Source organism: Wolffia australiana, chromosome 20, assembly GCF_029677425.1.
Source record: "Wolffia australiana isolate 7733 chromosome 20, ASM2967742v1".
NCBI lineage: Eukaryota > Viridiplantae > Streptophyta > Magnoliopsida > Alismatales > Araceae > Wolffia > Wolffia australiana.
Genome location: NC_135854.1, coordinates 1,460,001 through 1,476,683, shown reverse-complemented (window position 1 = coordinate 1,476,683; position 16,683 = coordinate 1,460,001). Strand labels below are relative to the sequence as shown.

Below are 16,683 nucleotides of genomic sequence, written 5' to 3'. Positions count from 1 at the left end.
CGTCAGTCCTAGTCATCCTGCATCACTTGTTTTATTTGCCTCTATAGCATTAAATAATACTTTTCCCTCTAACTTTTGAAGCTCATCTAGGTAGATTAAGCCAAATTTTCAAATCACTTCTTCTCTCTTGCCTGTAAAAAAAGCATACTACCATGAGCAAGCATCAGATCTGATCCTGTGCAAAAAAATTCAACACCAAGTTTTTGTTAACATCCTCACAGGTCCATAGGATAAAAAATTAAAAGAGAAGAAGATAGTGTGTTAGAGTTCATACCATCATCAACCTTTATTATAAAATCATCCTTTGAAGATTTATTTTTAATTTTCAATATTAAAAATAATATTTATTTCTTATAACTCTACAAATCCATAGGCTTTTGAATCTTACTATTTGATGAAGGATTGACGAAGTTTCAAGGATGACAGTACTATGACTCAATATTTTGAAAATCAGAACCTGATCCCAAAAATCATCATGTGGATATTATTTCTAATTTTTAATAGGTTTTCAAATAATATTTTCTGCTAATATTCCTAGAACCAAACCAATTTGGCAGGTAATTGAACAAGTTAAAGTGGACCAAAGGATAGAATTACTTAATCATGAAGGAAATAGCTAATTTACAGGATGATTAAAGGATATTTGCTCAAAGAATCACCAAAAATGAAGTTATAATTATTATTCAGGTTATCCATAGTTATAGGGAAGAGGAGGAAACATCCAGAAGCGCTTCAATGTGATTTCAAACAAAGAATCATAATTTCCACACATTTTCAACTGGTGATGAATTTGATCCTGAGAAAGATTAAATATACATCAACATAGAAGAGGATACAAAAAATCATAAGGAAAAAGGAGAATTAGAATACATTTAGTGGTAAGGTATGTTTAATTATTTACATAAGTGTTTGAACATTCTAGGTATTTTCCATTGGCATACATTCAATAATTACTTCTTGTTGACTATCCTTCAAAATTATTAACCTAAAATTATTTCTCATGTGTGAGTATTTAGATTAACTAAAAAAGCATACTGTAAGTGTATGCTAGTATATTTTGGGGGCTGAATAAATAAAATCATAAGAAAATAATTCACCACAGCCCTGGCAGATCATACCTTTGCCATTTACACTAACTATTTTTTCTTCCTGTATATCTCTCTCTTCCTCTTTCCAATTCTTAGACTCTCATTCTCTCTCCTATTTGATTGTTCTCTCACCTAAATATTTTCATCCTTATTTGTTTTTTTAACTTCATATCTCTCTCATAAGCTTTTTGTCTCTAAAATATATAAATTGATTCTCATATTCAATTCCTCTAGTTATTTCATTTTTCTCTCCCTCTCAATTTTGTTCCCTCCCTTCTCTCTCTCAATTATGTGCTCTCTCTCCAAATCGTACTCTTCCTCCCTTAGTTCTTTTACCTATACAATATAGAATAAATAAAATTGACACTATTCAGTGTCAGGTACGTCTATTGTGTGTTGTTTTGTTCCATTCAATATCATATTGACCCTTTTAAATATTTGTGACAAGTATATTTTATTATCACCATTGGTCATCTAATATTTGGGCATCATTTTCTGTTTGTTTGACGATCTTTAATTCCATGTCAAAATGAAGAAATAAGGATCACCTACTAATTTTGTGAGTTAACAAACCCATTTTCTCATAAAATTAGCATTTTTACTAGCCTTCAAAGATGGTAAATGCAAATGATGTAGATTTCCTATAATAATTATCCACATGTGTAAATTTTCACCTTACTATTTCTGATGTCGACAGCAGAGAACATGTCACCTTGGACAATGGAAGGACGTATGGATGAAGACCCGCTAGAGGCAAAAAATGATGCATTGCAGCAACACAAATGAGGAAACATTTTTTCAATATAAATGTATTACAAGAATCACCGCCATACTTACAAGAATATAAACATTTTTTCATCTGACGTTTTCACCGCCATACTTACAAGAATCACATGATGAAGATACAGCTCGTGAACAAGCAACCCCAAGGAGCTGACTCAATCAGACCCTAATGACAGGACCCGATTCAATAATAGTATCTCAAGCCCTGTTGAAGATTCGACAACATCATACATATTATGCACTAGGTGGAAGAAGATATCTGCCTCACAGGTGAGGTATTAATGATAGTTGTAATGGCATTCTCATGTACAGCAACTATAGTGATGATATCAATGAAGCGATCTTAGATGATCTCTACTTGATGTTTCAATTCATTAATGAATTTCAAAAATGTCTCTTCTAAATCACGAGTTGATTCAATAATGATAACCTTGATGCAGCAATCATTGTGTTTCCTTCTAACTGGTGAATCAATTCAATACGAGTGATCTCAATATAATATTATAGGATAAAACCAAATAGTTAATTTAATAAATGTCAATATATTTGTGATATCAGGAGTGAGAGATAAATGTAGAGAGACAAGAAAAAGACAAACAGAGAATGATACAAAGATGGAGAGGGATAATGAGAGAGAGGAGAGAGAGAGAGAAAGAAGTTGAGAGAAATAAAGAGAGAGGGAGAGGGAAAGACAAGGAAAGAAAGATATTGAGAGAGAAAAACACGAAGAAATAGCAAGGGAGAAATAGAGAGAGGAAAGACATAGAGAGGAAATAGAGAAAGTGAGGAACAAAGAAATAAATTGAGAGAGAAAATGAGAGAAATGGATGGAAAGAAAGAACTAGAGAGGAAGGGGAGAGAGAAAGATATATAGGGAGAACAAGAGAGGGAGAGAGGAACAAAAGCAGATAAAAACAAATGGAGGGAGGAAGAGAGAAATAAAGAAACAGAGGAACAGAGATAAATGGAAAAAAATAGAGCGGGGGAAGAGAGAGAAGGAAGGAGAGAAATAAAGAGGAACAGAGAGGGATGGAAAGAAATAGGAGAAAGACAGAGAGATAAGGAAATAAAGTAAGAGATAGAAATAAGGAAGAAAGAGGGAGAAAGAGAGAGAGAGAGGAACAGAGAGGGAATATACAGAGTGTGAAAGAGATAAAGAGAGAGAATATACAGAGAGGGTGAAAGAGAGAGAAACAAATAAATAGAGAGGGAGAAAAAGAAAGAGAGGAACATAGAAAAATAAATCCAGAGAGAGAAAGAGAGAGATGTAAAGAAATAAATAATGAGGGAGAACGAAGGGTAGAGAGCAAAACAAATATAAGGGAGAAAGAGGGGTAGAGAGAGAAAGAAAGAGGCAGAGAGAAAAAGATAGGCCGACAAAGAGAGGGGAGAGAGAAAGAGAATGCTTACCTGTTATGGGTGTGCTGAGTTGGCGAGGGTGATCCCCATGGACTTGAAGTAGGCTTTTATTGCATTTTTTAGCCGATCTTGAAACAATTTCATCTCATAATGGCAGCGAGCCATCACCTATCACCAAAAGGGGAAACAAAATGTCAACCCATGATGAACCCAGAACAATCTTTTCAGTGGGATTACACCTTCAATGGGACGATCAACCGATATGATCACAGAATTTCTTCAAATGTTATTTCAATGCAAAAAAATCAAATATTCTCACTCCTTTTCAGAACATAATCAAGTAATCCCTGACAATAGATCTCATTGATCAAGTACTCCCGACAATCGGACAATAACATTCAATCAGAAACCATAATAAATCTCATGATCTCGTAAGAAGTGGATGATGATAATATGATCTTTAGAAGGACATGAGAGGATTACCCCTCGCTGTGGCGCCCAGAAATGCACTGCCTTGCCCTACGGTTTCGGGAGAATCAGAGGCGTTAGTGGCAACGAAATAATGTCAACAGGAGGACATGATCTGTTGAATTTACCTGGCTTGTAAGAGAAGGAAGTCTCTGATGGACAATCCACTGTGCATCCACCACCCCGATTTTCTCAACAGCATGCTGAAATGCATTTACCATTTGAATAAAAAAAAGTTCAAAACTAAGTAAATTTAACTTTTTGAATGTTGAACCTGTAGGGGGGATTTCTGGGAAGTACCTCCAAGCACATCCACATGGCAAAATCAAGGCCCCAGCCATGAACCAAGTCATTCTGTAGATTTTTCACTGACTTATTAGGAGATAATAAATCATAATAAGTTCTGAGGATAAACAGAAAACTTCTAAATGAGGATAAATAATAAGGAAAGTGGGTAATTAAAGTTGTGGAGTCAGACATGTACCTGAATGAGGTGCCAGACACAGCGCCAAGCTTTTGTTGAAAAAACAGGCGCCTGGATTTCAACAAATCTGGTAGAGGTGTCCAAGTTACGAGTGATTGAGAGATTTTAGAGAGAGAAGCGAGGGTAGAGATATAGAGAATGATAGGAAAAGAGGAAAAGAGAGCGAGAAAGAGAGAGAGAGAGAGAGAGAGCATTTTAAGGAAAGAAGGGAGGGTAGAGCTAGAAAGAAAGAGAGAGAGAAGAGTATACATGCAAAGAAAGATAGAAACTTAGAGAGCTAGAGATTAAGTGAGAAAAGTGAGAGTTGAGATACGAAGAAATATTGGAAAATATGGAAGGAGACAGATTTAAAGAGAAAAACTAGAATGGAGATACAAAGAAAGATAGGAAATTTTAGGAAAAGAGATGCAAAAACAGATAAAGAGAAGATAAAAATAATGAGAAGAGACGAAAGAAATATATAGAGAGAATAGAAACACAGATGAAGGGGTTGGAAAATAGTGAAAGAGATGGAGGTATAGAGAGTGAGAAGAGAAAAATAGATGAAGAGAGATGAGGGGAAAACAGATGAAAAGAGGAAAATATGAAAAGAAATGAAGATATATTGAGAGAGAAGAGAGAAATAGATGAAGAGAGGGGAAAAGAGGGAATGAGATAGAGAGAGAACAAAAATATGGGAGGTGAAAGGATCTGGCTTACGCCCCACATGGAGGTAAGTACGGATATTGGCACTGACCGCGCTTTTCCTCCGTTAACCTGAAAAACCCAGCATCATTTTAGAAGGTTTCACTTCAGCCACCCAGCAGAATAGAATATAAAAGAAAAACTTACAAAGTGGTTGAGAATATATTTTCAAGGGGTTGAGAATACAGCTTTTTACTTTATACGAAAAAAGACAATAAGTCACATTTTCTTTACACTCCTTCTACCATTCAAACAAATGGATACAGATCTAGCTGTAGTAACGGAGAATAGAATAGCACAAAGTGTATAAATAAGCACATTATTCCCCAATGGAATACAAATTGTTTCTGGTTCTATCTTCAGCTGAGTATGCCAATAACTGCCTCGACAATCCTAAAATTCTTGAGGCCCATAAATGAAAAGGCCCAAATCTCCTGGAGTGGCGGGATTGCATTGAGATGACCCTTCTTGAGAGTAAAAAGATGAAACACTTGACAAAGCCTAACCAAGTCAGCATAATTTTTGTACCAAGTCTAGTGTGAAGAAGATGCCCTGGTTAAAAGCCTTGCTTTTGCATAGAAAATATCCAGTGATTGGGTGAAACTTATTGAGCGCACCATCTGTTTGAGAACTGTGTGAAAGATTCCATCAAATGGACTCTAAAAGAAATGATACAACGCATAAAGCAGACCTGAGTCAAAGTAAAGGACTCAAATGCTACTTGAAGAAATTTGGAATGTGTTCAATGATTATGTTAAGACCCTGTTACAACCCTCTAGATGATACAATTCAGCATGCAATAAATAGATACACGCTGTATAATCACTTCTTGAACAATGTTACACAGAGTACACAATGACAGAACTAGATAAATCACAGCGATAGCTCGCCGTCCTTCTCTCTTAAGAAGAAGTCTTAAGAGCCTTAGGAATCTTCCCTCCACTCCCAGAGAGACTAATTTCCTACTTCATACATACATAACTTACACATATTTATATTATACAATTTCGACAGTTATTCTTCAATATCCTCTTCGAACATGTCCAAGGGTGGTGTCTGTTGGCTGCCACCCTTGGAGTCTTTGAGAAAAGATGCCTCAGTTGGAAGTGCTTCTTCAGGTACTACAGTTCTGTTGTTGCTCTGATTTGCTCTCCCATAAGATTCCAACGAATTCTGTGCATAACTGTCATAACCGTCACTAGTAACAGTCAATATTGATTTAATTCGTCTTTTGTAAACCTTAGGAAGGTTCGTATCAGACCCCCATCAGGGTTTATCAGAAACAGAAGGCACCTAAACGGCCCTCTGTCTTCTCGACCCAAATGGGGGCTGCCTCGGGCCCCGGCCATCAGAAAATTTGACTCGCGGGAGTACCGCGAGTCATAAGAAGGAAGCGGAGAAGATGAACAGCCAGACAATTTTTTAGTACGTTTCTCCTCTTCCTTCCTCTCCACCCTTCCTGACCTAACTCTTTCTCCCTCTCCTGTATCTCCAGCAAGGTGTCTCTCGCGAAGTAGAGCCGTCAGCGGTCGTGAGCGTGATGTGAGCGGGACGGCAACCCTGCTCATCTCTCTCTCTCTGTCTCCTTATCTCCCATTTCCCCTCCACCCAGACTCGAACTTGTTGAACAGGTTGTTCTTTTGGTTTGAACTGGTGAGCGAGCCAGAAGTGATTAACAGATAATAAGCCAGTTAAGAATCCAAGCTACAAAGAAGACGCCAATTTTTAGAAGAGCTGTTTCACAAGCTCACCTCAGGGTTGAATTCCAATTTGATACTTGCAAAAATGTTTTGTGGGCACCGCAAATCAAGTAGAAGTGAACAGACACTTCATGGAAGAAAAATTTGAAAGTGGGCTGATCTGTACTCCTGATAAGCGTCCTTTACGCACATACATGACAAAGAAACGAAAAGCCAAGGATACCGCACGTGTGGAGTGAACCACACGTGGAGAATTTGAGATAAAAAAGGGCGGGAAAGGAGCAGCACTAAAGGTGGCGGGAAACCGGTTTAAATAGAGGAATGGGGCTAGCTCGAGGGGCACTTTTTGGAAATCTACTTCAAGAAACGCTCCTGGAGATTCTCCTGCGTCGGGCTGCTGATCCGGTTGTCCCAAATCGTCACCTCTACCGTCCTTCGTTCCGAGATATCCCCTCCTTCCTTATGTCATTCGTTTATTTCTCTTTCTTGTAATGATCCGGATACTCAAGGGTCGATAGTGGCGATCTGAGTGAAAGATGTATGCATTTTCGTTGAACTGGAGTTCTACCGCGAAGGTTATCATATTCCATTGTTAGGCTGTTTGGTATCCTAACAACTCCCCATGCCAGATTAGAGGATTAATGTGCAGATATTTGTTAATATCCTGAATAGACGTAGATCTAATAGTTCTTCTCATATGAAAACCGAGTCGTGAGACTAGGCTGAAGAAATCAGAGTAGTCCAAGTATGCGTAGCTCGATCAGAAATTCAAATGAGAATACATTTATTTAAGGATGAGTAAAACTAGAAATAGTAAGTCCAGTAGAATTATATGTGAAAATAACTGATGAAGAGAGATCTGAGGGCAAGATTGGATCTCCCTCCCACGGATTGAAGCAAGATTGGATCTCCCTCCCACAGACTGAAGCCGGAAGAATCTCCCCCCTCTCTCTATTTGAAATAAACAAATGGTTTCTTGATGATTAATCAAATGCTTGCCCCCTTATTCATAGCGGCCAACAGATTCCAGCCTTTCACTAGTTTGAACTCACATATGCATTGCTTGCTGTATGTGCGAGATTCGTACTGCCCTTCTGTTTGCCTTCAGAAGTCCTTAGTCGGGACCTACCAATCTTCTAACAAAAGGATTGTGATATGATCTGTAGTAGGATCAAGGAATGCCACAAAACCACGAGCAACAGCCAGCCCACTAATGAGGCCCAGACCACCAGAGAGGGATTACGGCCCATTGTCGTGTCCCCTTAAGCCTTTCCTCCTGTCCTTGGTGGGCAAGCAAGCATTCAGACATGAGTCCTCCACCCTGCTCTTATCTATCCTCATAATTGGTTGTGATTCTTTCTCTCATTCAGCTGTCGGAGAGACCCACTAGAGAGCAGTGTTTGTGCCTCCAGAGATCCTTTGTCATTCCTTTACTGTTGGTGGAAAAATAAGTCTTTTTATGTTTCCTACCATTTACCCAACACCCTATGTATTTACATTTATGTCTTCCCTGCATTTGACTTTTGGAACTTATAGACCTCAGATTTAGTATCCATTGGATAGTTTATCCGAGACCACCTTATACAAGTTTAGATCGCTCAAGTAATAAGATTCACTGGCTTTTTCTGTTTACTTGGTGTCTCCTTGCTGTGTTCTAATGGTACCCTAGCAAGCTGAATCTGCTGCATCAACAACATTTTTAATATCCTTGAGCCCTTCCTAGCTTGAGAGCCCTATCTCCTCTCCTTCCTCCTGCATTCAACACTCCTGTTCTCCACTCTCTACATCCGAAACTTCTACGTATCTCTTCCCATTTGAGATGCTCTGATAATAAATATATATATATATATATCATTGAACACAATTTTAAACTTAAAGAACTATTTTGGGAAGTGCAATCCTGAGAATTACATTGAGACAATATGCCCGTTGATTTGTATATTAGTTCGCAGTCCGCCACTCCAAGTTTCATCATTAAGCAGGGTTCATCTCCTCCTGCACGGGGAATCCGACGGATTCGGTCGTTGGCCAGTGGAGTTCCGTACCGACCCCCTCAGGGAGGATCCCGAGAGTTCAACCAAGGGCCGGGCCTGGCAGGAACTAGACATGGTCCAAACTGTGCGAGCGAATCCCACTCGTGCGGTTGGGCGCATGTGCGGTGCGATTGTGCGGTAAATCGCACGGGATTTTCGCACAACGCACGGGATGTTGTGCGAATTTTTAGTCCGTCCTCCCCTCCATCCCCGTCTGCGGTCAGCCCCTCCGGTCGTCTCCGCCGCCCGCGCGCGTCCCCTCTAGCCCGCGCCCCCTCCAGCCGGCCCCTGCCTCCCCCGGCTTCCCCCTCTAGCCCGCTCCGGCCGTCCCGCCCCTGCCTCGCCGCGCCACCCCTCCCCTGTGCTCCGCGCGCCACCCCTGCCTCCCCCTCTAGCCCGCTCCAGCCGTCCCGCCCCCCCTGCCCCGCCCGCGCCGCCCCTCCCCTGCCCCGCGCGCCCCTCCCCACCCCTGCCCGCGCGCGCCCCCTCCCCACCCCTGCGCGCGCGCGCCCCCTCCCCTGTGCCCCCGCGCGCGCGCACCCCCTTCCCCACCCCTGCCCGCGCGCGCCCACCCCCGCCTCCTACCTTCCTACCTCTGCCGCCCGCCCCCTCCACTCCCGCCCTCATCCCCGGCCACCGCCCCACACACCCCCTTTCGCGCTCGCCGACTGCCGCCTTCTCTCCACCCTCCTTCGGCGCGGTCCCCCATCCACCCCCCCCGCGTTCGCCGCCTTCGCGGGCCCCGACTTCTCCGGCGCCACCGTCTAGGCGACGCCGCTCGCCACGGCGGCGCCGCCCTGGCCCGCCATCTGACGCGGCGGCACCGTCTGGGCGGCTGTGCCGCCGCGTCATAATAATTTGAATTATTAATTATATTAATAATTAAACATAATTATTCAAAGAATTAAACGTAATTATTTTATTTCCAAATCACATTTAAAAACCATTTAAAATCCTTCGACTTGTGCGAATTTAGTGCGCTGTGTGGTGTGCTTTTCTGCACAAGAGCGCACCGCACACCGCACAGGCCATTTTGTGCATGCAAAATTCGCACACTCAGTGCGAATTTTCGCACCGCACCGCACGACCATCTCTAGTAGGAACCCCCTTTGTCTGTCCTCGTCCCCACGGAAGATCTCCTGTCCGAGCCCAGGCCACGGCAGGCCTGATCGGCCCAGCCCACCCGAGTAAGTATCAGGCCCGCCCCAATGCAGGTTGGGCACATCTACAAATGGGCTGGGCTCTCCGAGGCATGTGAAAGAGTCCCTCTCATGGGCCCGCAAGGACTGCCCAGGGTCCAATGACCCTTTCCCCTTCATCGATAGCCTGTTAGGGTTTGACGGCAGGGGAAGGGAGACCCACCCGTGCAGGCCGACAGGACCGGCAGTGGTGGGTGCGACCGGTGCCGGTGGAGCAGAAGTGGCGAGCGGAGGGTTTGGGCCAGTTGTAGGGAGGCGGCAGCAGCAGCCTGGTGGCAAGAGGGGAGGCGGCAGCAGCCCGTTCTTCTCGCCATCGACGTCAGAAAAAGAATTGGTCACAACCAAGTCTTCCATGGCGGGAGATGTCTGGAATGCGTCGCCTCGAGCTGCTATGGCATGGGCAGTGATCGCTTCACCAAAGGGGTTGACGGCAGATGGGACGCTGATGCCAATGCTAGCTGCTGCTGGTTCGCCATTATGAGCATTTGCACCAGCACGGCGAGTAGCGCGACGTGGTGTTTGCATCCTGACCCACAGGCATGTGGTGCGCTTGGCTAGATCAACCGTTGGCACGCACATGATGCACATGATGTGAGAGTCTACATTCAAGCCACGGGTCAGCGAGACGACCCAGCAGGTTAGGCGCGGTGCCTTCCTGTCATTGCAGATGTTACGGCCAAGTGCCAGATTACCAAGGGAGTTAACGCTCAGCCAGATTATTAAGACCAACTCTGTAAATTCTCTTGGCATATAGTACATTGTGCTCTCTCCCAAGGGATCAACCCCACTACTTCTCCTCAACTCTAATATACTCAAAGACTTCCGTAGTGATTGCGAAGGCTGCCTAACTTGGTGATCAAGACCGCACTGCTAAACTGCGAATTCAGCACCTGCAAGTTTAGCCGCATGACAGATGGCTCCACTTTCTATAATTGGCTGGACGACTAGTTAGCTCGGGCATTCTATGTGAAGACTTCCCTCATCTCTTTGCCCTTGCACATATCCCCCTAGCCATGGTCAAGGACTGTTGGGATGGCACATAGAACACACAGTTCGTTGGCAATATGCCAACCTAGGGAGTGAAGGAATATCAGAGGATGCAATGTTGCTGACAGCAATTGAGACCATCGATCGGGTCACAAGATGGGTGTATGTGGTCTGGTATGTCCTTATCTGTCTGAGACTCATACGAGTAAATCAGACAAAGACTACCAGAGGAATAGACAACCATCAGTGCATGTTGATTCATATGGAAACAAAAAATCCCCCTAAATGTATGGTTGTTTGGGTGGCTACTCCTTAGATGAAGACTGGTGATGGGGACCTTCCGGAAGAGATGGCTCGTGGGAAGTCCTGGCAGAGTGCACAGTTCTCCCAAGGGAAGAAGAAGGTTCTTCCCATATTTAATTTGAATGCCTGTTCTCTAGAGTAGTGTGGGGCAACTAGCCAGAAGGGGTGGATTTCTCCTTAGAGGAGACCTTCTGACTCCCTGCGTGGTAGGGTATCCAGGAGGAGAGGGGTGTGGGGACGCGTGGTACATCACATGGAGAGTCTTGTTTCAATTTGGTTTAGAAGGATGTAGATGGAAGGTGCAGATATTCCATGTATGTAATCATATCTAAAGAGCTTGGGTGATTTTCCTCTTTTTCTTTCAAAAAAAGATAAATATAAAATACATAAATAATTCATTCTGCCCCCGTAAGGTCCTGTAAGGTCCTGATGGGAGGTTCACCGATTCGTCAGGTGTTCATCCCTTGTTATATTTCAAAAAAAAAATTTGCATTCTGCCCCCGTGGAATACAACACATGGCTTTTATTTTTCTATTGTGTCCTCTGGTATTAGTGTGGCTTGATGGCAGCAACCAACTTTCTAGAGCTCAATCTGCAAACTGCACTTGTGCCGTTTTTCAATATCAAGGAAATATGTGTTTAAATAGCGCTGATGGAATGAAGAGAATGTTGAGTGAGGAAGAGAGAGCTCCAGACAGAAAAAAATCCTTCATGAACTGAAGCAGCTCCCAGGCCTCTGGGTTGCCATACGAGAGAAGCTCCAGGAGAGAGGATCGGTGAGAACAAGAGCAAAGACACACTCATTCATTTCTTGACAAAAGACACACTTATTCAGGGTTATTGGATTCTGTGCCTGTTAGGGTAATCTGGACTTCACTAGCTATGCAGTATAAATTTTAAAATTTTAATCACTCAAAAAGCACTGAAAAATGTGCGGGGACATAAACACAGTAGCATAAGTTCGAGGATAAAATGGTAAAACTTAAAGGGAAAATATCTTCTTGCGAAGAAATGTAAAAGTGAAAGTAAGAAAAATGTTGAAGATTATACATGGAGAGAAGAAGTTATAAAGAAAATGGAAACAAGGGCTGACCCAACGCCTGTTGCAAACAAGCGATAGAAGAGCGTCACGTGGATTGGCACGTGATGACCTATAAATAAAAGGGCTAAATCAGGCCCATTAAGGGAGAAAGGAAATAATAGCCCATTAGTGAATAAGGGTGGGAAGGAGAAGGATATAAGAAGAGGGGGGGGCCGGGGGCCTTTTGAAGGGGGGGGATCAAGAATCAGTTGGACGTCTCTCCCTCTAGGCTCCGGGTTGCATTCGACCAGGCTACAAGAGGAGCGACTGAGAACCAGATCTTGAAGCTTCATCGGAGGTGATTTCATCAGAATCGCTATATAGTTTGATCCAGCCCGGTGTAGAATAAACGCCACGCCAGTAGAGGTGCGTTCAATTTCTTGATTGATACATTTTGGGAATTTCTGTATCAAATTGCTAATTACTAAAAACCATTTATCAATCAAATGTAATACTAAAACTCTGAACTTATGAAATGACATCCAAGAGAAAATTCAAGACATCATAATACTTTTGCCGTAACAAGAAGAATAACTTTTAAACAAATTAAGCATAAGATCTTGGCCTGTGAATTTCTCGATCACTTCTTCTCCTCGTCATTTCCCAGAGAATGTGAGGATTTGGTTCGACCCCAGGTTGGGATATTTCCAAGCCATGTTTCCTCACAATTTTGATGTACCTAGCAATGACGTAATCCAATTATTAATTCATGCAGGACAAACCATTATAATACTCAGCTAAGAGAAACAGATGTTTACTCTTCTGCGTCAAAATGCTCAAGGCCAAGGTCTTCATCCCAAATGAATATATATTCATATGGCGCCACAATATCTGGGTGCAAGAACCTTTTAGCATACCACCTAGAAAGGGAAAAAACATAGTTAATGATAAATTACTCAATTATTATCAGAAGAATTATAGCATGTTAATGGCCAACAATCAACCATTTAGTCTGCTTAGGGACACTGATGTGGATGGCCTGTTTTGACCACTCAGATTCATTCCATTCCGTCGTCACGCCATCATAGTGGAAGAGCAGGATGGTAAAGTTTGACGAGAACTGCCGCACAATAATCAATGCCCCATGAATTCAGTCAGAGAATGGTTTTAGGGATTTAAATCTCAATCAACGAGAAAAGGGAATTGCAATAGCTGTAGAAATGTCATGTTTCAAAATCTAGTTCACTAAAGACCTCCGAAGACAAAGAGATGGAGGAGTCAGGATGAAGTATTAGTGGACTCAGCCACGTCGACTTCGTCCGGCTGGATCATGGGATCTATGCACCATCTTAGAGTCCTAATAAGATAACCGATTCTTGAGCATCCTTGGGTTGTAAATACCCCCTTGCAAGGTCATTAGAGAAACTTTTGATGAATGATCGCCTTGCAGTTTCTTGGCATGAGTAGCTGTGTCCAGCTTTTGTGAGGGCAAGAACTCCCCACTTGGAGGTTCTTAAGGGATTGTTCTCCTATCGCTCTCTCTTGTTCTCTCTTACCTCTTCCATCTCTCCCATTCTCCTCTCTCTCACGTCTCATTTCTTGATTCTGGTAGATCTCCATGGGCATTATAACACACTCTAGCTGTCACCCGGGCAACTTGGGAAAAGTCAATTCTAGAAAAGAAGGGTGAGATGATCCCTTTACTTTTATCGCATGGCTTCCCATTTAATTCATCCTTCTCATGTGCGCCTTGAAACTGCATGTGCCTCGCTTATGGCAGTTTTGTTGTGTCCTCTTAGATAGAGTTTTGGCAGGTTCATAGAAGGTGACTCAACACTGGATTTTAACACAGCAGGTTCTACAATTGGGCAGATCCCCAACATGGGATATTATCACAGTATTTCCAATGACTTTTTAAACCCCATTTCATTGAGGTTCGTTAAATTAAAGGTATACATGTTTCAACTTGTCCAATGTTTGGCTCTGTTTCACAAATAAGTGAAGCATTTAGGAACCTTATCTGGATTGAACTGTTTAATCATCATAAAATTATTTCTTCAAAAAAAATCATCCTAAATTATTGATTAAAGTCAGTCATGTGAAGAGAACAATGTTGACCTTTTTGACACACGCATCAATATTGAGTCTTTGGGCATGTCCCACGGTGAATGCCACGAGATACTTTGGCTTGAACTGTAGATCCTTTGCAACAGAGAAAAAACACCATTAGCAACGGATACCAGCAAATGATGAAAAAACAAACGAAGTAAAAATATTTTAATTTTGGCTGTATTGATGGAAGCAACAAACCTACAAGCTTCAAAAAAAGAAAAAGAGCTTCCCCTCCCCGGTTCTAGTCCTCTATGAAAATGGATGGATAACGAGAGGCCATAAACATACCCTCCATCAAAATTTTAAGTTTTCTTTATAGGAACTAAGGTCAGGAAAACAGATCTAAATTATTTGATCTAAGTCTTCTCAATATTTTGATTTTCTCGAATATATTGGACAGAGATAGATAGATCATAGGATCTGATTGTTGATCGATCTAAATGGAAAACTTAAAAAAATTGACACAGGTGAGAGCCTTTTTTTCACCACTTTTTTGCAACGTTTTGCATACTTTATGGTCCTTTTGCCTGAATTTTTCCAACATCATTATTTTTAAAAATTTGCAAGTTTACAAGCGAGGGCGACGGCTCTTCTGATGGACTGACCAATGCAAGTCAATCAAAGACCAAGTTTTTTGGTCTGACCAGGATGGTATTACGGTCATTAAATAAATTTCAATATGACTAGAAAAAAGATAAGTTCTTCTAAATCAAGAGCCAGCAATGAATCAGAATCAACAAATTATTCAACCACAGTGGCAATCCAATGCTTAAGTTCACAGTTGAGGAGGTAATTTCGAAGTAAAATAAAGATCACTCAATGTCAGATTAAGAAAAGGATCAGATCAGTCTCTCCTTCCTCCAAGAATCCCGGCTGTGCTGGATCGGTGACTCCTACCAACTAATTGATGGATGGACCCGATTGGCTTCTCTTTCTGCCAACAGATTGACAGATAGGCCAAATCGGATTCTCCTATATTCCTCGGAGTGAAAGAGAATCTCTCATCCCCAACTGAACTTCAAGGAAATGAAAAAAGGTCCCCATCCTGATTGCAATCCCTTTATTTATTGATTCTGGATTTCCCCCCTTCACGATTTTGGATTCTCACATGTGTGAGCTGCAGTTGAAACGAAATTCCTTCTTCATTTCTTATTATGATAAGTCCTAGCTCTGACCTTCTCAAATGCTATTGAACCCTAATAGGGAGCTAAAAACTTCATGATTTACGGATCCTGGTTTGACAAGCCTCACAAAGATTCACCAAGGTAGTATCCAGGTAAAATAATTTAAGTAGAAATTTGAAAAAATAAAGTTATTTTCAGACCAATAAAAGAGTGGTGTACCTCAGTAGGATTTCTGCACGATCTTCGCAGATAAAGATCTGATTCCGCCATTATGATACCTGGCACAAGGAGCTCTGCACCTCGAGGATTTGTGGGAACACAAATCTGTAACAGAAATTCATCACCTACTTCATGAATCTAGTCATTCTTCAATAACCTCTGAAAAAGATGCCACTATTACATCATGTAAATGCCACAAAAACCTTAAGAGGGTGATATATATATATATATATATATATATATATCCGCCACAAAGCAGTACCTGTGATGTTTGATTTGTGTTGGAAGTTGAATTTTTCTCCTCCTGACTTTTGTCAGTTACGCACGTATTGTTCATTGCCGTCTGGGAAGATGTTTCATTGTTCTTATCTTCGATGAAATGAGGAGAACCGGAAGGGTAAAAGACCTGAGATACAAGTCAAATAACTGACCTTTAATCTCCAAAAATAACTAAGAAAGGCTAATTAGTGCTCACCGTCGTTATTCTCGTTGACGGAAAGGAACTACCAACAAAAAGCCCAATCACTATCCCAATTGTTGTTACAAATAAAGGCTTCATATTCTTGTTTAGTTTTGTTAAGGGAACCCTGCAAAAGAGAGGTAAAAGAAGATTAAAATCCCATAAATCAGAAGGAAATGAACATAATAGGAACATTTCTGTAGAATAAAAGGTTGTGAATGGAATGAAATAATCCAAAAATGGTACTCATTTGCACCTGAATTCCAGCGACACTAGTGAGGAAAAATTATCCTTAGGTGCTTTCTCTTGGCCGATTGCATCACATACTAAATATTAGGGGAAAAAAGTAAAAATTCAATGGACACAGCCTGCAGAAATAAAGAAATTTCGGTAAGCTGAAACTTTCAGTTGTGAGTAATATTCCGTAATTTCAATAGTGTAACATGAGAATTCGTCCCACTCAAGATTAAATGAGCAGAATTCAAGAATCCAAACATTTTTTCGCTAAACTTATGAAAGGATATTAGGTAACGGAAGCAATGACTGAGAGAGATGAGCCAGGAGAGTGGTGCCAAGAAAAAAACTCTTACAACACAGCTCAACTCTGTTGAAAAGAAACTGGCATTTTGCAGGTAAGAGTTGCATCTACAAGAATGAAA

The 16,683-nt window shown here is 41.7% G+C and overlaps 1 protein-coding gene across 11 annotated transcripts in view; it reads right to left on the bottom strand.

Annotated features, from left to right (window-relative positions):
- Window positions 1–1,856: 1,856 nt before the first annotated feature.
- The window catches only part of LOC144715997 (uncharacterized), a 15,209-nt gene continuing 382 nt past the window's right edge, over window positions 1,857–16,683 (bottom strand). Inside the window, exons 2-17 of one of the 11 annotated variants that reach the window (XM_078590980.1) lie at window positions 16,615–16,669; window positions 16,281–16,392; window positions 16,040–16,151; window positions 15,827–15,970; window positions 15,565–15,669; window positions 14,228–14,311; window positions 13,114–13,229; window positions 12,928–13,029; window positions 12,735–12,848; window positions 4,882–4,938; window positions 4,183–4,249; window positions 3,999–4,052; window positions 3,827–3,901; window positions 3,714–3,749; window positions 3,282–3,398; window positions 1,857–2,076 (exon numbers count right to left, since the gene is read on the bottom strand). In XM_078590980.1, the coding sequence (XP_078447106.1) occupies window positions 3,285–3,398; window positions 3,714–3,749; window positions 3,827–3,901; window positions 3,999–4,052; window positions 4,183–4,249; window positions 4,882–4,938; window positions 12,735–12,848; window positions 12,928–13,029; window positions 13,114–13,229; window positions 14,228–14,311; window positions 15,565–15,669; window positions 15,827–15,970; window positions 16,040–16,123 (1,152 nt within the window). In that variant the 5' untranslated portion in view covers window positions 16,124–16,151; window positions 16,281–16,392; window positions 16,615–16,669 and the 3' untranslated portion in view covers window positions 1,857–2,076; window positions 3,282–3,284. The other 10 variants (XR_013584804.1, XR_013584802.1, XR_013584803.1 and 7 more) reach the window with 10 other exon arrangements.